Below are 20,578 nucleotides of genomic sequence, written 5' to 3'. Positions count from 1 at the left end.
GTTGGATTGATCCTCCCCACCTGGTCCCACCAACCATGGTCTCTACTAGTAGAGTCAATCAACAAGCATTTAAGTGCTTTCTATGTGCCAGATACTGGGGATGCAAAGAAGAAGAGGAGAGGTGGGAAGCAAAAAAACCCTCACCACAGTACCAAGGATCTGTTAGAACTGTGATTCTTAAACATAAAAGACACCTGTCACCCACTCACCCCCTTGTTATAAGTCATCAGCATAAAGAAGCAGGTCCAGGTTTCCTCTTAGCTTTCAGAAAGTCCCATGAGCCTCAATAGAGGGAAGAGGACTTGATTTGGAATTAGAAGACCTAAGTTCAAATCCGGTGTTGCTACTTTTTGCACATATCATCACAGGTAAATATTTTCCATCTCAGAAATCAGTTTCCTTATCTGTTTGTTAATGCCATGAGGGTTTCCAGTGAATGATCTCCAAGATCTGTTCTTACTTTAACATTCCACGATACTGAGAGATTCAGGCAAAATCTTTCCCAGCTTGCAACACAGTAAGTTTCTTTTCCTTTTCTTGTATTGAGAAGTAATAGCAAACCTTTCAATAATGCTTTCAAATGTGAAGAACATTTTATATAACTTCTACCTTCACAACTTGAAATCCATCAATTTCTTTCAAAGACCCCATGACTTGCTGCCTTTTATATGCTCTCCCAGCTAATAGTGACTCCCCTCTACCTTTTCTTGAGTACTCCTATAGATGCAAAGTACTTTGTGACAATAACCTGAGTTTCTATAGAATATAAAGATGCATAAAGATCCTTATGAATATTGTCTCACTGGTCCTCACAACAACCCTGAGAGGTGCTTGTTGTTGAGTCAATTTAGTTGTGACTCCATTTAGAGTTACCTTGGCAATGCTATGGGAGTAGTTTGCCATTTCCTCATCTAGCTCATTTTATAGATAAGGAAACCAAGGCAGACACGGTTAAGTGATTTGACCAGGGTCATAGAGCTGATAAGTATCTGAAGCCACTTATGAACTCAGGTCTTCCTGACTCTAAGCCTGACACACTAACCATTGCATTATTGTCCTCATTTTACAGATGAGGAAACTGAGCCTGAAAAGAATTAAGTGACTTGCCTAAGGTCACACAGCTGATAAGTATCTGAGACTGGATTTGAATTCAGGTCTTCCTAATTCCAGGCTAAACTATCTATCATACTATTTAGCTGTATATGTGTGTGTATTTATATATATATATATATATATTTACATATATATAATGTGTAGGTACATTTATTTATATATAATATATACATATAGAATATATGAGATCTATAATACATATACATAATATATATTCATACATACATAAATACACATGCACATATGTGTGTGTATGTGATCTCTCCCAACAGATTATAAGATCCTTATGGGCTGGAGCTGTTTCTTTTTTTGTCTTTTTATGGTTAGAACCTTACACAGTACCAGACATGACATCGGTTCTTAATAAATGCTTCTTCAGTGATTTATTGGGCCACTTGGTAATGGAAATATGATAGCTATTATTATTAGTTATTATTCTCCCCATTTTATAGATGAGGAACCTGAGGCTTATTGAGGTGAAGAGACTTGCCTCCAGGCTCACATCTTACAAGTGCTAGAGGCAATATTTGAACCCAGGAATTTCCTGTATCCAAGTCTGGTGCTCTTTTCCTCTCTATGTAGGATGATAGCCTCTCTGAACATGCCACGGGTGGTTGCTATTTCTCCCTCCCACCTTTTACCTACTAGCTCCCTAAAAATGTATAATCTACAGTGGGGGACTCAGGTACTCTGGGTCCTGTAAATAGCAATCGTTTGCATTCAAATCCTTTCCATGAGCTTTGCACTCGGCTACACTGGTATTTAGAGAAAAATGCTACCATGGCAACGGCCACAACAGATGGTAGTGAATCTGTCTCTTAGCTACCAAGGAGATATACAGCAGTGGTTCCCGCTTTTGCATGTTTTATAATACCCAGAGCCCTGGGACAATCTTAGACTGACTGACTCATGTTTCAAGGACAGATCTTTTCATTTTATCTTTCATTCCTCTCAGCATATTTTAAAGAGTTTCCCCCGTCTTCTTTGTCTATGGTTGATTTCTGATGATGAGGTAGAGTCCCTGTTGCATTTATCCTTTCCAGATTTCCCTGATGGATGAAGTCAAAATGAAACTTTTTGAACTTTTGGTCTAAGGTAACACTCATCCAGAGGGAAATGTCTTCTTTCTTCATGGGCACCATTCCAAAGCATTTATTTATTGTTGATTTGTCTATTGTGCTCAGATGAATGCCAGGCAGAGTGAGTAAAGCAATTATAGCCCCTTGAGAACCTACAAACTTTGGCAAAAAGTTTGAAGGTTACCTTCGTTACCTCTATATCTCCCCTTCTTCAACCCCCTATGTATTAGTCTTGCCTTATTCTCCAGATATCAGCACTGTGATTATTTAGGATGCCTTTTGAATGTGGCACCTCCCCTGAGTCTGCCCTCGCAGAGATTTTTGTATGTGGTAAGACCTTTTGGTTGGCTGCTTCTTCTTCCTCTGACTATAGTTACTGTGTCCTCTCAGCAGCCAGTGCATTTCTTGGAATCTTTTGGAATGCTAGACTTTGCACAAATTTTTTAGCTAATTTTGGAAAGTAGTTTACATTGGCAGCTGAGTGTTAATGAACAACTTTGGGCATATTTACATACTTTTCTGGTTAAGAGCCTCTTCGTTAGTTCCTTCTCTCAACTTTAGACTTAGGTCCCATCTCATATATGTCTGGATCACATATGACTTATGGCCCCAATAAATAACAGCAGTAGGATTTCTTTTTGATGTAATTAGTACATGATGCTGGCCACTTTGGATGGTTTTTCCTGGCAGATTTGGGGATTGTGCAATGTTGACCATAAATTCAAATAGATTGTTTACCTGTATAGTATTTGGAAGAAAACCTTGAAATGAATTTTAATTTGTGGAGAGACTGGATCAAAGGAGATATTGCCCTCTCTGATCTCATTCCAAATGAAGCTAGGAGGTTTGAGTCAACATCTGATCCCTCTCTGTTCCTTAGCCCAGACTTCTTCCTGGGGTATAGATGAAAAGAGAGTGGCTCTCATCAGCTTTGTCAGCGATGATTTGGCATTTAATGGAATGTTATTAAAAAGTACACTTGAGTTTTGAGGAATGTTTTTGGACACCTTCTGTGAGCAGCGAAGTCACTGTAAGGAAAAGAATCAAGGAAACTAATGGTGCTATGCAAACACAGCCTTAAAAATAACGTCTCCCAAGATTCAATTATTTAATATTTAGATTTGATTTTTTTAATTTTAAAAGGCAGTATTTTTAGGCACTATAGTGATAACCTGAGGATCTTGCTTTCTGCATTTAGTGAAATGGAGAAATAGAGATTAGTGCTCTTATTGACTCATTATGATATCTCTATAGTCTGGTTAAATCATTTGGATAAACCATCAAAGGCTGACCAGATCTTTGGATACCTACACAGGCTTCTGATGGGGGTCTATAGATAGCCTACATGTGTGTTAACTGACAAAAACGAACTTGAATGGGGGCATAATATTGGACTTAGAGAGAAGATGCTAAACCCAATGAGGAATCATCAAGTAGCTGATGGAGCAATAGTTAGACTGAGTCAGGTGAACTGTATTCTGCACCAGTGCTTTTGTGTATGATTTAGACCAAGCAATTTACTCTCTTTTGGCTTTTTCTTTATAAGATAAAAACAGTGAACTAGGTTGATTTATCTAAAACTGGTTCTAGCTTTTAGAGTCTGACATCCTTTGTGTTTCACTTCTTTATCTCCATCTATAGGGTGAGGTTGAAAGGATCCATCATGATTGATACCATTAAAGAACCAACAGAAAAGATTCATTGTAATCCATTACTCTTCTATCTGAAATTACAAATATGATGAATACAGAGAAGCAGTAAAGATATACATAAACTGATGAAGAGTAAAGGAAGCAAAGCAAAGAAACAATATAGACAATTACAACGATGTAAGAGGAAGGAACAAAGTAACTTTTACAAATTACAAAGAACAATCATGACTTCAAAAAAGATCTTCCTGACTTCAAGTCAAGTGTTCTATCCACTGTACTACCTAACTTCCATTTCAGATAACTGAATGTGGGAAAATGTTTGAACTATGAAATGAAGAGTCTGTTGGAATCCACAGTCCTAGTACCAATATTATATTCTTGTGGTATTAGCAAAATTAAAAATTTCAATTAAATATGTTTCTCTTCCTCCAACCCCCAACCCCCCACTAGAAAAAGGAAGAGAGACTTTTATAAAAAATATGCCTGATGATCAGCTAGGTGGCTAAGTGACTAGAGATCCAGGCCTATACATAGGAGATCCTGGGTTCAAATCTGGCCTCAGACAGTTCCCAACTATATGACCTTGGACAAATCACTTAACCTAGTCTTTCTGCCTTGAAACCAATACACAATATTGATTCTAACATACAAGGTGAGGATTAAAAAAATATATACATGGTAGGCAAAAACCATAGCCATATTAACTTACGTCCAAAAATGTATGTCTCATTCTGTGTATTTAGTACATTCCCTCTCTGTCAGGAAGTGGGTAGCATTCTTCATCATTGTCCCTCTGGAATCATGACTGGTCATTGCATTGATCAGAATTGTCAAGTCTTTCAAATTTATTCATCATAACAATGAACAAGTTTAACAAGTGTTATTGATATGTTATAGAATTTTTTCTGGTTCTGTTCATTTCACTCCACATCACTTCCTCTGTCTTTCCACATTTCTCTGAAACTTGGTTTGACAGCAGCATTTTAAGATTCTCAGACTTCAGGACCAGAAGTATGAACCCAATCTTTACAGTCATCCCTTTTTGTTTATCTGTTTATAGAGCTTGACATGGAGTTGGAACAAAGTAGAAATTCTGCTTATTTTCTAGATGAGTTCTCTTCTAATTTTTTTTCTTACTCTCATGGTGGAAGATTACTCCAGAACACTCTTTAAGAGTCTTTTCTTATCCCTTCTCATTCTTCCTCATCACCTTACCTCTCTTCCTTACCATGCAGGAGAGTTAAAATTAAAATTTTAGTAAATACTTCATCATTTCAGTGGGGGAGGGGAGCATAGAGAGAAAGAGGGATGAAAAAATTGCAAAAGGGAGTAAAGAGTTGGGATGGTTTTCTTTCTAACATTCTAACATTTCTAACATTTTTTTGTATTTCACTAATTTCTACCTCTTCTCAAGAAGATGATGTACCTATAACAAGGGTTCACCTAAGGTGTGTCAGAAGTAGAAGCAGTTAGGAGTGTCCACTGTGTCATCAGGATCATATACTAAGTATAAAGGCATAGAAATGCCATGACTTGAGCCTTTTGGAAATGGAAATAAGGATTTATTGAGTTCTACAATCAGCTGATGGATGGAAATCAGACTGAACCTGTGACTTCATTGATAGAGGGGATTCACTGTCCTGATACAGGTCAGCACCTTCTCTGCAAGTTATTGTATTAGAGAAATCAATGCCCAAGGCACTGAGGGGTCAAGTGAATTCCCAGAGTCATACAGCCATATGTATCAGAGGTAAGACTAGAACTTAGGTCTTTCTGGCCATGTGTCAAGCCAGCTGTACCTATTGCTGCCCATCAATTGAAAGCAATTTAAATTGCTGTTTTGCTATCCAAATAGAAGCAAAATTACTTACAGGATATGAAAGCAGCCAAGTGTTGATTCTGCCTTGTCTATCTACACCTAGTTCAGAGAAAGAAGGGTAGAAATGTAGAAAACTCACACTACCTGTAACAGAGAAGGACAATTAGAAATTGCCTCAGGAAATTTCTGACATTTCTTTATCAAAGGTAAATTCCTTAGTTAATAAGAAACTGTATGAATTGATTGCTGGTTCAGGAAAATTGTGATTGAGTCTGTTTGTGAAAATTGGAGCATGTTATTGCAAACAATGAAATGATCATTTACTTTGGACTTCCAATGGCTTTACTCAACATCTCTTAGTTGCATGGCTTACAACACACTTTACCACACATTGTTTCAAGAATACTCTATATAGCTCTGTGAAAGACATAATTCTAGTGACATTATCTCCATTCAAAGATAAAGAACCTCAAAGATGTTAAGAGACTTGCCCAAGGTCTCATAGCTAGCAAGTGGTCAAGCCAAGGTTTGAAGGCAGGTCCTCTTTCCACTGCATCCTGGGGCCATACCTCAGGTAGATGCTTCTTTCTTTATAACAACAACAACAATAATAATAATAAAATCTTGATAATTGAAGTATAAACAAGACCTTTATTCATGAATGTGCCAATTATTCTTCCCTGCTGCTGTCCATTAGCATTTGTTTGAACTTTAGCCATGACATCAGCACTCCCATGATTTGAGAACATCTGAGAGGCCCCTGCCCCTTTGCTGGTGGGTTCCTACTTGACAAGGAGAGCATAATGACAGATGGTAATGAGAAATTGCAGCCCTCTCCAGTCATCTGCAATGCCTACTATTCTGGGAATTTTGTGAGTAAACATTGCCTAGATACCAGCTGGAACCTCAAGTTACCATTTTTACATTTCACTGCCTGTCTCAGTGGCTAGAAATTTCTGCCAACACAGGCTAGTGGACTAATCTTTCCTCACCTCCAGCTAATTTGGCAACCTAGCACGTTTTCAGGACCATACTGGAGACAATGATCAATGCAAGATTGCCAATTCCAAACTGGTTATTTTTGGCAGCCTGAAGAGAGGCAGGGTTGATACTTTGGGAGCCCAGTGACTGGGATGTTAAGTAACCTTTTCCTATGAAAGCAGAAACAAAGGAGAATTACTGACCCACATCTATCAATTAGGAGAGAGTTTTGGGCTTATTATTTATATGCTTTCCTTGTTACAAACTAAAACTAGTGCACAAAGGTCTCTTAGATGTGAAGTTCTGGGCGTAATATAAGAAGAAGTGGTACTGGAGGAAGGCAAAGTTTTATTGAATATCTATTCTCTGTTGTTGTTTTTTTTCCCTCTAGATTGAAAACATAGATGCGTGCCTGAATTTCCTGGCAGCTAAGGGAATAAACATACAGGGTCTGTCTGCAGAAGGTGAGTCAGAGCTGCCCTTATTAAAAATCCTTTTATTGATTGGATATCCATTGAAGATGGTGGTGATAGAATTATTCCTTTGGCTCTCCTAATTTTTATTTTCCTTCAGGATGGGCTAGTAGCACAATAGAGAAATGTGTACCTAAATTCTGATGAAGTTAACTTAAAAACAAAAACACAAAAATCACTGCTAGAATGAAAGCAGCATCAACCATCCCAGGAAAGTTGTAGATTCCTGGCAAAACAGGCTGAGCAGGAAGTCATTTGTAGAATTATGGGATCATTGATTTAGGATTAATGTTTGGGAATGGTGCACCTATATCTTTTTGCTCAACTATTTCTACTATGTTCACTTGTTATTTACAGATTCTACAAATTATGAGATTAGTTACCTACTACAGAATAAATCCAGAGCCTTACAACTCTCAGGGAAATGGAGAAATGACCCTCTCGAAACCTTCCCTTCCACTAGGAAAATGGTTTTATTTGGCCTTTTTAAAATGGTGCCTGTTATCTTAATGAGATGCAACATTTTTTTTAATCTTGATTAGTTTTTAATTAACCTAAATCAGCTGGCTAATTAGTATATTAGTGTAAGCTAATGGCTCATGGTTAAATTAGTTACTGGGTGAGGGATGAATGGCCAGAATTTTTACCTTATCTGAACCAGATAGCTGTGGAAGCCTTCCCTTTCTCTTGTGTTTATAAATACAAGCAGCTGCCAGTTTCTGAAGCTGCCCTAGGCCACCGTCAACTCCCCAAACTCATTATGTCACACCTGCCTCTAGTTTTCCCCAAACAGGTTATATGATTTGGAATTCAGGTGATTATGCCTTTTCTTAGGAAGGTGCCTTCCTGAAAAGATGTGTCAGCATCTTCTCTGGATCATAAAGAGTGGGGTAGAAAGGGATCAGTAGACGGAAATAGTTGAATGGAATATATTGCTGGTAAGTTTGCAAACATTGCAAAATCCTGTTGGGAAATACTTCCTTCCTTGCTTTCCTATCATGATGTGTTCGATGCTCTTCTAAACTGGTTGATGAGACCAATTGGCATGTGTGGGACATGTGTATGTAAGGGGAGAGTAGAGGAAATGAAAATTCCCTTTCAGAGTAACATATTATTTCCTCCTGCTAAAAGCAGATGTTTCGTTAAAGCTTGGGGTAGAAAGAGGAGGTTTATTGTCAGCATATTCTCTTCAAAGTGACTCAGAGTGATTTATCATTGTCCTGGGTTTGAGGGGCTAATTTCAGAGGCTTAAGAGGTGATCATTTCCTGCTCTTTCCTTTGCATTTAGCAGTAAATGCTCTCTAATTGGATGGTTATGAGCTAAGCATTAAGATTAGGCCAGTGAAAGCAGAGCCCCAAATCAAAACTAGCCTATCCAAGTGGATTTTATTGAAAACATTAGAAAAGTGGGCTGTAACACAACTGCCTATAATGTTACTACAGTATCTATAATAGTCAGGTTTCATATGTCTACACCTAAAATGAGCTCCCACAATTCAGGAGGGCAAGGAGCAGAGAATCTTCAGCAGCACTTTGATCAAGATTTTTCTTGAACAGAGAGAAAATTTTCTTTCTAGCATAACTTACATGTTTAAAAAATTCTCTTTTTTTTCCTTCTGGCCTTGATGGCTTGGGAAGTGCTAATCGATCAGAGTCCAAGTGTCAGATCATGGATGGTCTTTCCTAATTGTTGATCAGTCTTTTGGACAGCTCTCCCTGACATACATTCAACACCTTAGGTACTAGACTCAGATGGCTATTATCTGTATGGGAAACCTCTTGCTCACAAATTAGTCTAATGATGACCTTAAAGAGAAGTGATTGCTATCTTAGAATAAAGGAGGCTTGGGGGTGAGAGAAGGGAAGGAAGGTTGGTGGGGAGAAATTGGTCCGTAAGTCTTCTCGTAAAAGTTACAGGGAGTGGGAAATACTATTGAACTTAAATAGGCAAGTAAGAGACTACAAATGGTTATTATTTAGCTTGGAGAAAACTCTTAATACATAAGGAAAAAGGTTATGATAGATTATACCTAATTGTAAGTATGATCCATTACTTTTACTGGTAGGAATTCTTATATCTGTGACATTCCTAATCAGGAAAGACCCAACAATCATATAAAGTGTTGACCAATAAAAAGTTACTTACCAAGAATAACTATGAGACAGATGCTTTCATTTTTGATTCCTAACATGCTCAGAGATCTTATAATTCAAGCCCTTTGTTTCACAGATAAGGAAACTGAGTTTAAAAAAATTAACTCTTGAAGTTTGGAAATGGACAACCATGGCTAGGCTAAAGTTAGTTTATAAGTGATCTGAGGTTCAGTTTCATCAGTGGATGGCAAGCACAGCCTACGTTGCTGTTGAGTGACATGGGAACAAATAAAACTACTGATATTCCAGACTTTATTAATCAAGGCATAGTGTCCTAAAAGTTGTATGATCCCATTGTACTATGCTCTAGAAATAACACATCTTCACTTTTGGGCACCGCATTTTAAGAAATATATTGACAAGCTAAAACTCATTTCAAATCTAATCATAATTTTGTAAAAATCCTTATTTTCCATCTAAGAATTGATACTATGGATTAGTTCCAAGTTAGAAGAACAGTTAGGTCTAAGCAATGGGAGTTAAGTGACTTGCCCAGGGTTACATAGCTAGAAAGTGTCTGAGGCCAAATTTGAACCCAGGATCTGCTGCCTTTATACCTGTCCCTGTTACAATGAAAATATCTCAAGAGAGACTGATTTTTGGGTAAGAATATGTTTTTTGATTATATCAAGTTTATTGATTAGGATAGCATGAAAACTGATAATAGGGGGGGAAAGTCTATGGTTGTCTTTCATGACCAGGGATGACAGGAGCTGCCTCAGGCAGTCTAATAAATAGACATTTAGCAGCTCATTATTCAGCCCTCCCTTGACCATCCCAAGACATTTTTAATTGGTGGTAACTAATTAAGAGGTGATCCATCATTCTATCCATCCTTCACCATATCTAGACTATAGAAAACACATACACAGAAAAAGGGTCCTTGTCCCCTTCAGTTATTAAGCAAATTCTATTAAAAAGGAAGACATTCCTTGGGATTCCAAAGGACAAAAAAAAACAAAAAGCAGCAAAATGAATGATATCTCTGACCCAGATGCCAAACAGAGGAATACACAGTAATTCTCTCTAATATATATGAATTAATATAGTATATTAAAAATAAATTCTCACAATCTCAATCCACTGAGCCACCTACCTGCCCTTCAGATAACCATTTATTAATTAAGATTTAATTGTTGCAAGCCTAAAGAAGGGTTCATGTTGACCTATTTTTTTAAGAGAATAGACTATCAACTCTGTGTCAATTAGCTTTGTGTTCATTCCTGACAAAATTCTAGGACTTAAAGGGCTGGCTAATGAGGAGCTACCAAAAAAAAGTGGTTGTGAAGGAACTAGCATGGTTTCATCAAAAGCAAGTCATGAAAGCAAAGAATTTTAGAAATGGAAGAGACTACAGTGACAATCCAGTGTAAGATGGTCATTACCTAACATGTGACCTAGTACCTGGACAAGTTTTCCATTTAGCCTTTGCTTTAGGACCTCAGATGAGAGGGAATCTTCTCATTTTGTATTTTGTATCCCAAAAGTAGCTCGTGATACTTCTGGATTACCCCAAATATTAGGATTGTTGGGGGTTTCTCTCACTTCAACCATGCCTAAATTTGCCTCTAAAATTTTATAGCATTTCTTCTAGTTCCAACTTTGAATGCCAGACACCAGTCTATTCCTTCTTCCATTAGAGAGCCCTTCATCTTCTTGAAGGAAATGATCATCCCTCCCCCCAATTTTTCCCTTTCTTTTAGCTGATCCTCTTATAATATGAACTTGGGACACTTCACCTATCCTAGTAGTTTTCCCATGGACATTCCCCACCTAATCTCCATCTCTCTGAAAAGGCATTCTGAAGAACTGACTATAATATTCCTTATGTGGTCTAACAAAGTCCAGGTGCTGCCTCCTAATTTATGAAAGTTATGCTTTATAACAGAGCCCAGGATAACATTAAATTTCTTGACTGCCATGTTGCCCTGTTCATTCATATTGAGCTTATATGACTCTCAGATTTTCTTTTTCCAGGTGAACTTCTTCCTAGCCTTGCCAGATCAACCTTGCTCCTTTTTTTCTGATAGGCCTACTAGATGGGCAGATCAGGGAAATATCAAAGATAGATTTTAGTATAGCATTTCACAAGTTTTATACTATTCTTATGGAATAAGTGAAGAAATGGATTGTTGAACATACAAACCCATAGAAAAATATTTGAGGATCCAGTGTTAATTTGAAAGGGAATCCATTGTAGAGTATTTCTGATTATCTGTGCTTGGCCTTGTGCTGTCTAATATTTTTATCTATGATTTGCATAAAATCATAAATGGTATATTTATCACACTTCACATAATCCAGATGTAGAAGGGATAGATAACATGCATAACAATCAAAATCTTAGATGGTATTGGTATGCTAGAATATTGTTCTAAACTAATTAAGATGAAATTTTATAAGAATAAATATGAAGTCCTAAGCTTAGGTTCAAAAAGATGAAACTCCCAAGTACAGAATGGAGGAGCTTCACCTAAATAAAAAAATAATAGAAATTATCTGAAAAACATCTGTAGCTTTTAGGGGACTGAAACCTCAGCATGAGTCATCAGTATGATATGGTAGCCAAAATATCTAATAGGATGGCATTAAAAGACCTAATATCTAAGACTTAGGACATGATAGTCCTATCGAATTCTTACCTGGTCAAAACAATAATCAAGGTAGCATGTTCAATTTTATTTGTTTTTGTTAAAGCATATTTACAAATTATATATCAATATTAAAATATTAGCTCCTTTTTAGCAAAAATTGATTCATTTTTTTAAAAATAATTATATCCCTGGTGCCCAACATAATGCTTGGCACCTAGTAGGTGCTTCTAAAATGTCTGTTGATCACCTCTTTCATTTTGGAAATGATATAAATAAGCTGAAGACTAATTAGAATGGTGATGGGCTTCAAGATTATACAATGGGAGGATTTATTGAAGGTTGAATATTTAACCTAAAGAAGAAGAGATCATTGCTCTTGAGCATTGAATGGTTGTCTTACAATCATGAGTTTAGACTTATGTCTGATGCCCCAGAAGGTAAAACCAGACAGAGAGGGTCAGTGTTTATAGACACTGATTTAGGCTTGGGTTAAGGAAAGACTTTTTAAAAAATTTTATTTAATTGATTAATTAAGAAAAATTTTCAGGATTCCATGATTCATGTTCTTTCCCTCCCCTCCTTTCACCCCCGTCCCATAGTCAACATGCAATTCCACTGAAGGAAAGACTTCTGAACAATTACAGTTATCCAAAATGTAATGGACTGCTTTGGAAAGTTAAGGGATTGATTTCCTTTTACTGGAGGCCTTCATGTAGAGGTTGGAGGACCATTTAAATGGTTTTCTACATGTCAAAAATTCCTCCTATCTCTTTCCCTTCTGTAATTCTGAGTGATTCCTTTCTGCTTGGCCCCAGGGAACAGAAATGTGAGCAATGTGGAGAACATGAAAAGAAGCTGCTTTTGGCCTGACATAAAGAAAAATCTCCTAACAATTAAAACTGTACAAAAGTTTGATAAAGTAAACTGGGAGGTGGTAAATTTCCTACCACATAATGACTTCAATTGAAAAACTACGTGCTGGGGATAATGTAAAGAGGATTCTTCTTCAGCTTTTAGTTGCCTAAACAACCTCTAAAGACTTTCAATTTTTAAATTTTAAATTTAAATTTTTTTTTCATTTTCATCTTCATTTTCCAAAGACTTAGAAATTTTGTGAGGTCTTCCCTGTTTAGGATGACATTGCTAGAAACTAGCAATCACGTTGTGAACCAAAGCATTCTGCTTTTTCATTCCACATCCCCCTCTTTCTCTCTCTCTCTCTCTCTCTCTCTCTCTCTCTCTCTCTCTCTCTCTCTCTCTCTCTCTCTCTCTCTCTCTCTCTCTCTCTCCCCCTCTCCCTCTCCCTCTCCCTGTCTGTCGGTCTATTTACACATTGATAAGTAAAAGATAATTTATGTGTATATATGTATATGAGAGATAAATAAGTAAAAGATAACTTGTCTTTATATATATATATACATAGAGAAATAAATAGTAAAATATAATTTATCTTTGCATATCTGTTTATATATGTATAGAGAGAGAGATATGAATGCAAATTAATCCATTTTTATATATGCGACCAGAGAATAGACTGTGTATTTATTCTTAAATTTAGAAGTAGAGGTGATTTAGAACAGGTCCTAGATTTACTAGAGGATCTGAGTTCAAATTCCAGCACAGTTATTTTCTGTGTGACCCTAGGCAAGTCATTTAGTCTCAGTTTCTTCTTCGGTAAAGTGAAGTGTTTGGATGAAATGTCTTCTGTGCTTCCTATCAGCTCTAAATCTAGAATCTTCCTAAAATTTTTTTTACATTGGATCGTAGTATTTGGGAAAACACTATTGGATGGGCAGGATGAGGGTTATTTATATTCTTATAATTTACTTTTTCCCTTGTATTTTTTAGCTATCACATGAAAGTGAGAGAAGAGTTACAGGATTTTGTGGGTTTAAAAAAATGTATTATATCCTGTTGCATTTGTTTTGTTTGGGGAGTTCTCCTATTCCTCACCTAAGATGAAACTAACAGATCAGCTTTTAGAAACTTCTAAAGATACATACACCTCCGCCCTTTTCCAGTGACTAAAGCTTCCAAAGAGATAAACATGTTTACATCTGTCTCGTAAGCATTGCAAATGACTCGAGGTCATGTGCCAACTTGTCTTCTAGGACATCTAGACCCAAATAACACAGCTCGGGTAGTATGTAGCAAAGGATATAGAACATGGGGCCAGATGGATTCCATTTCTGAGATCAACATGTGGTCAGCTTCTGTGCTGTGATGGCAAAGGAATTGGTTTAGGAGTCGGGAACTGGGTCTAAAGCCCATCTCTGCTATTACCCATGTGACTGACCCTTTGGGCAAGTTGACTAATCTCCCTGATTTCCTCATGAAAAATGAGGGGGTTGAATTAGATAGACTCTGAGGTCCCTTCCAACTCTAGCTATACTATCCTTTGATTCTCCTCTCTCAACCAGGCCATCAAAGAGCAGAGAAGTACTATGGTAAAGAGGCTCCACTCCTTAAAAATATGGACTTTTACTTATAGAATGGCCCAAAAATCCAAGTGTGGTCTTAAGCTTTTGGACCATCCTGTTCAATGTCTAGTACTTTCTTGTGATCTGCCAATATGAGCACCTTCTCAAAAAAAAAAAAGGAAATAAAAGTGGCAGCCAGGTGGTTCAGTGGATTGAGAGCCAGACCTAGAAATGGGAGATTCTGGGTTCAAATCTAGTCTCAGATACTTCTTAGCTGAATGACCCTTGTAGAAGTCACTTAACCCCCATTGCAAAGCCCTTCCTACTCTTCTGCCTTGGAACCAATACATATTATTGATTCTAAGAAAGAAGGTAAGGGTTTTGAAAATGATGGAAATGAGGTTAGGGTAGCTCTAATAATCCCATTTTTCTAAGATCGATTACAGTTTGACTATTATAGAATTCCATGAGAACTTTGAATAGCTGTCCTTTTTAGGATATGTATAGATCATAAGCAATCTGCAAGGCAAGCAGGAACCAAAAGAAATAGATTATAGTAAAGTATAAATTGTGATTAAATGATGTAGTGGAAAGAACTTTTGTTCTAGAATCAGAGAGCCTCTGCTCTGCTCATATTCTAGCTTTTCATCTTAGCAGATGTATCATTTTGAGCAAGTGACTCAGTTTCTCTGACCTTCATTCATTTTATTTAGATAAGGTCTTTTCAAGCTCTAAACCCATGTCCTTAACAGTCTTTTTTGTTGTTCAGTTGTTTCAATTGAGTCCAACTTTTGATGACTCCAACTGGGATTTTCTGGACAAAGATAGTGGAATGGTTTACCACTTCCTTTCTCAGTTCATTTTTCACATGAGTCAAATAGGCTAAAGTGACTTGCCCAGGGTCACACAGCTAAAAAGGTATATGAGGCTAGATTAAACTCAAAGATATGAGTTTTTTTTACTCCAGACCCAACCCTCCAATGGATCACCTAGCTGCCCTCTCTAACAGTCCATTGAATTTGTCAGCTGCTAACTAGCTGTATGATCTTGAGAAAAGCATTTCTTTTCCCTTCAGTTTCCTCAGAAGAGGAAGCTTGTCTGTGTGGTACAGGTGAAGTAATTAAGGTGTGAGAACCAGAGTTCCAATCCTAGCCATCATCTGACCCTCAATCCTTCCTCTGTGCAGCAGGATTTTTTGATGATATTTTTTGGTTTCTTTCAATTTTAAATATTTGATCATCTAACTAAACCTTTAAAATCCCTCTCTTGGTCTAAAATTATTTAATTCTAGTAATCATAGTCAGGAAAACATTGGATGCCCCCCTTTTTTGAGACCTTATGGAGTTGGCTGGCAATCCTTAGGTCACATTCACAAATATAGTCTGCAAATGTAAGAAGGATCTACAACTGATTATTTGAATAGAATGTATGAGACAAACTGTGGCATAAATTAATTTTCCTCCAGTCCTTGCTTCTCTAGCCTACAAAAGTTCCTCTCTTTACCGAGTTTCAGAATAGGAACAGGGACTTCCTGTGTGATTTCTTTGATGTAGAGAACTCCTAGGTGAGGAAACTTCCTTTTCCAGTTCAGAAGAATACTTTCTTTGTAACTTAAGAGTCTTAAAAAGTCTTCTTAGAGAATTAGTTCTCTTCCTTTCTTTCCTACCACTAACAACTAAAAGTGTTTTCTCTTTCCTGTCCCTTTTCTGAGCATTCGATCTGGATTTCTCCTTTGCCCCATTAATCTTCATTTAAAAAAAATTATCTCCATATGCTTACTATACTCTTCATCTCAGTTAGAATGTCATTTCTTTGAAGGCAGAGGTATGGTTTTGTTCTGGTTCTTGCTGACTCTTCAGCCTCTGGCACAGTGTACTAAAAACAGGAGGTTCTTAGTAATGTTTGTTGAATGAATGGTGTACTGAGGCCTTAGCAGAGTGCCTTGAACATAGTAGGCACCAAATACTGATTGAATGAAGCCCTGAACACCCACCCCCATGGCAGTCTCAGCCTACTTTGGGGAGCATTTCATATCCAAATCGTGTATCTCCAATACCTAGCCAATGGTTAAACATCTGGTATTAAGCCTTTCTAGACTAATCTCCAGTGACAACATGGCTTATAAACAGTCCATTTTAAAGTCTTTTGAGTATAGAGGACCTGCTAGAACTTTTTGCCTTGGAAGAATCCAAGGTCCCAGCCAAGAACCAGTAGGCATCAAGGCAGAAAGAAGTCTGTTCTCAATTCTATTCTAAAAATTCTATTCACACTTAGTAGGGATAATTTCATTCCTCATTCTTCATACTTGAATCCTTAGCACATAGTAAGTGCTTACTAAATATTTGTTGATTGCCTATGTTCTCCTCTTACCTCCTACTTTATGAAAGGAAAAAAACTGGTGGGGGGGGACTCCCTAAAAACTAAAGCAACAAGGAAGTTATACTTGTGAAATATATCTAACTTGTAATGTATCTAGAATAGATAAGACACATTTTAGAATGTAAGAGCTGGAAGGCAACTTAGAGATGGAGTTTGACTATCATGTTTTGTAATTGAGGAAACATAAGCCCTAAAAGAGCAAATTATTTGCCTTATATAATAATAGCAGATCAAGGCATCATCAAGTAATAAAAGGAAAATATAAGATCATACATCTAAAACTGGAAGGAACCCTTGGAGGTGATCAAGGGAGACTGAACTCTTCATTCCCAAGAAAAGTGGGCCTGGAGTCATGCAGTGATGTAGCCAAGGTTAATCAGAGAGTACATTTACATGTGTTTACATGTGCCTGGAACCCTGCTCAGTACCAAAGATTCAAAGGGAAAAAAAACAATGGGAAAACAGTTTCCACCTTCCAGGAGTTTACAGTCTAGCAGAGGAGCCAACTCTTAATAGAATTTCGCTTCTAATAGAAGAAACAACATATAAATAAATAGGTGACTTGCAACAGTTACAGGGTAGAAGGAAGATAACCTCAGAGAGGAAAGTTCACTTGACTAGAGGAACCTGGAATGTCCCACATTTTAGCTGATTCTTGAACAAGATGGGTGTGGCAGGAAGCAGAGGTGAGAAGGGAAAGGAGAGCATTTCAGGCAAGGGAAAAAAACCAATGTAAAGGCACAGAGTAGAAATCACATCCTCCAATTCAGTGATGACAAAGTCACCTAGAAATGAATCCTTATTGACTTAGAAAACCACAAATTAATCCAGTGGGATCCTGAATTCTATCTTATCCATTAGGGCAAGAAAGAAAGGAAAATTAAGGAGGGGGATGGAGGAGGGAGTATAAAAAGGGAGGGAAGGAGAGGGGGGAGGGGAAGGAAGCATAAAAAGGGAGGGGCTAGAAAGGGAAGCATCTCAAGGGAGGGGACTAGGGGGACTGACCTAAAGTAAATCACTGGTTCAAAAGGAGAAAGTTAAAGAAGAAAGGTCAGAACTAGGGGAAAATATCAAAATGCCAGCAAATTCACAAATGACAATCATAACTTTGAAAGTGAATGGGATGAACTCACCCATAAAACGTAGACAAATAGCAGATTGGATTAGAACCCAAAACCCTACCATATGTTGTCTTCAAGAAACAAATATGAGATGGGTTGACACTCACAAGGTTAGAATTAAAGGTTGGAGTAAGACCTTTTGGGCCTCAACTGATAGAAAGAAGGCAGGAGTTGCAATCATGATATCTGATAAAGCCAAAGCAAAAATAGATCTGATCAAAAGGGATAGGGAAGGTAAATATATTCTGCTAAAAGGGAGTATAGACAATGAGGAAATATCACTAATCAACATGTATGCACCAAATGGTATAGCATCCAAATTTTTAATAGAGAAACTAGGAGAACTGAAGGAGGAAATAGACAGTAAAACCATATTAGTGGGAGACTTGAACCAACCACTATCAAATTTAGATAAATCAAACCAAAAAATAAACAAGAAAGAGGTAAAAGAGGTGAATGAAATCTTAGAAAAATTAGAGTTAATAGACATATGGAGAAAAATAAATAGGGACAAAAAGGAATACACCTTCTTTTCAGCACCACATGGCACATTCACAAAAATAGATCATACACTAGGTCATAGAAACATGGCACTCAAATGCAGAAAAGCAGAAATAATAACTGCAGCCTTTTCGGATCACAAGGCAATAAAAATATTGATCGGCAAGGGTACATGGAGACCCAAATCAAAAATTAATTGGAAATTAAATAACATGATACTCCAAAATCGGATAGTTAGAGAAGAAATCATAGAAACAATTAACAATTTCGTTGAAGAAAATGACAACGGCAAAACATCTTTTCAAACCTTATGGGATGCAGCCAAGGCAGTACTTAGAGGAAAATTCATATCCCTGAGTGCATATATTAACAAATTAGGGAGGACAGAGATCAAGGAATTGTAAATGCAAATCAAAAAACTTGAGAATGAACAAATTAAAAACCCCCAGAAGAAAACCATACTAGAGATCCTAAAAATTAAGGGAGAAATTAATAAAATCAAAAGTGACAGAACTATTAAGCTAATAAACAAGACTAGAAGCTGGTACTTTGAAAAAACAGGCAAAATAGACAAAGTACTGGTTAATCTAATTAAAAAAAGGAAAGAAGAAAGGCAAATTAACAGCATCAAGGATGAAAAGGGGGATCTCACCTCCAATGAAGAGGAAATTAAGGCAATCATTAAAAACTACTTTGCCCAACTATATGGCAATAAATATACCAGCCTAGGTGATATGGATGAATATTTACAAAAATATAAATTGCCTAGACTAACAGAAGAAGAAATAGTTTTCTTAAATAATCCCATATCAGAAAAAGAAATCCAACAGGCCATCAAAGAACTTCCTAAGAAAAAATCCCCAGGGCCTGATGGATTCACCAGTGAATTCTATCAAACATTCAGAGAACAGTTAATCCCAATACTATACAAACTATTTGACATAATAAGCAAAGAGGGAGTTCTACCAAACTCCTTTTATGACACAAACATGGTACTAATTCCAAAGCCAGGCAGGCCAAAAACAGAGAAAGAAAATTATAGACCAATCTCCCTAATGAATATAGATGCAAAAATCTTAAATATGATACTAGCAAAAAGACTCCAGCAAGTGATCAGAAGAGTCATCCACCATGATCAAGTAGGATTTATACTAGGGATGCAGGGCTGGTTCAACATTAGGAAAACTATCCACATAATTGACCACATCAACAAGCAAACCAACAAGAACCACATGATTATCTCAATAGATGCAGAAAAAGCCTTTGATAAAATACAACACCCATTCCTACTAAAAACACTAGAAAGCATAGGAATAGAAGGGTCGTTCCTAAAAATAATAAACAGTATATATCTAAAACCATCAGCTAATATCATCTGCAATGGGAATAAACTAAATCCATTCCCATTAAGATCAGGAGTGAAACAAGGATGCCCATTATCACCTCTATTATTTGACATTGTATTAGAAACACTAGCAGTAGCAATTAGAGAAGAAAAAGAAATTGAAGGCATTAAAATAGGCAAGGAGGAGACCAAATTATCGCTTTTTGCAGATGACATGATGGTCTACTTAAAGAATCCTAGAGATTCAACCAAAAAGCTAATCGAAATAATCAACAACTTTAGCAAAGTTGCAGGATCCAAAATAAACCCACATACGTCATCAGCATTTCTATATAATTCCAACACAGCTCAGCAGCAAGAACTAGAAAGAGAAATCCCATTCAAAATTACCTTAGACAAAATAAAATACTTAGGAATCTATCTCCCGAGACAAACACAGGATCTATATGAACACAACTACAAAACACTTTCCATACAACTAAAACTAGACTTGAACAATTGGAAGAACATTAACTGCTCATGGGTAGGACGAGCCAATATAATAAAAATGACCATCCTACCCAAACTCATCTATCTATTTAGTGCCATGCCCATGGAACTTCCAAATTTTTTTTTTACTGATTTAGAAAAAAACATAACAAAGTTCATTTGGAAGAACAAAAGATCAAGGATATCCAGGGAAATAATGAAAAAAATACAAAGGAAGGGGACCTTGCAGTCCCAGATCTCAGACTATATTACAAAGCAGCGGTCATCAAAACAATTTGGTACTGGCTAAGAGACAGAAAGGAGGATCAATGGAATAGACTGGGGGCAAGCGACCTCAGCAAGACAGTATATGACAAACCCAAAGATCCCAGCTTTTGGGACAAAAATCCACTATTTCATAAAAACTGCTGGGAAAATTGGAGGACAGTGTGGGAAAGATTAGGCTTAGATCAACACCT

At 37.0% G+C, this 20,578-nt stretch overlaps 1 protein-coding gene across 8 annotated transcripts in view; it reads left to right on the top strand.

Moving 5' to 3' along the window:
• Positions 1–20,578, top strand: part of NAV2 (neuron navigator 2) — a 479,248-nt gene that overhangs the window by 166,141 nt on the left and 292,529 nt on the right. For all 8 annotated transcript variants that reach the window (XM_001368048.4, XM_056802030.1, XM_056802028.1 and 5 more), the window contains exon 4: positions 7,036–7,108. In XM_001368048.4, the coding sequence (XP_001368085.2) occupies positions 7,036–7,108 (73 nt within the window). The remainder of the gene's footprint in view (positions 1–7,035; positions 7,109–20,578) is intronic.

The sequence above is a fragment of the Monodelphis domestica genome, chromosome 6 (assembly GCF_027887165.1).
Source record: "Monodelphis domestica isolate mMonDom1 chromosome 6, mMonDom1.pri, whole genome shotgun sequence".
NCBI classification, from domain to species: Eukaryota; Metazoa; Chordata; class Mammalia; order Didelphimorphia; family Didelphidae; genus Monodelphis; species Monodelphis domestica.
Note: the sequence above shows the minus strand (reverse complement) of the source record. Positions and strands in the feature narration are given on the sequence as shown.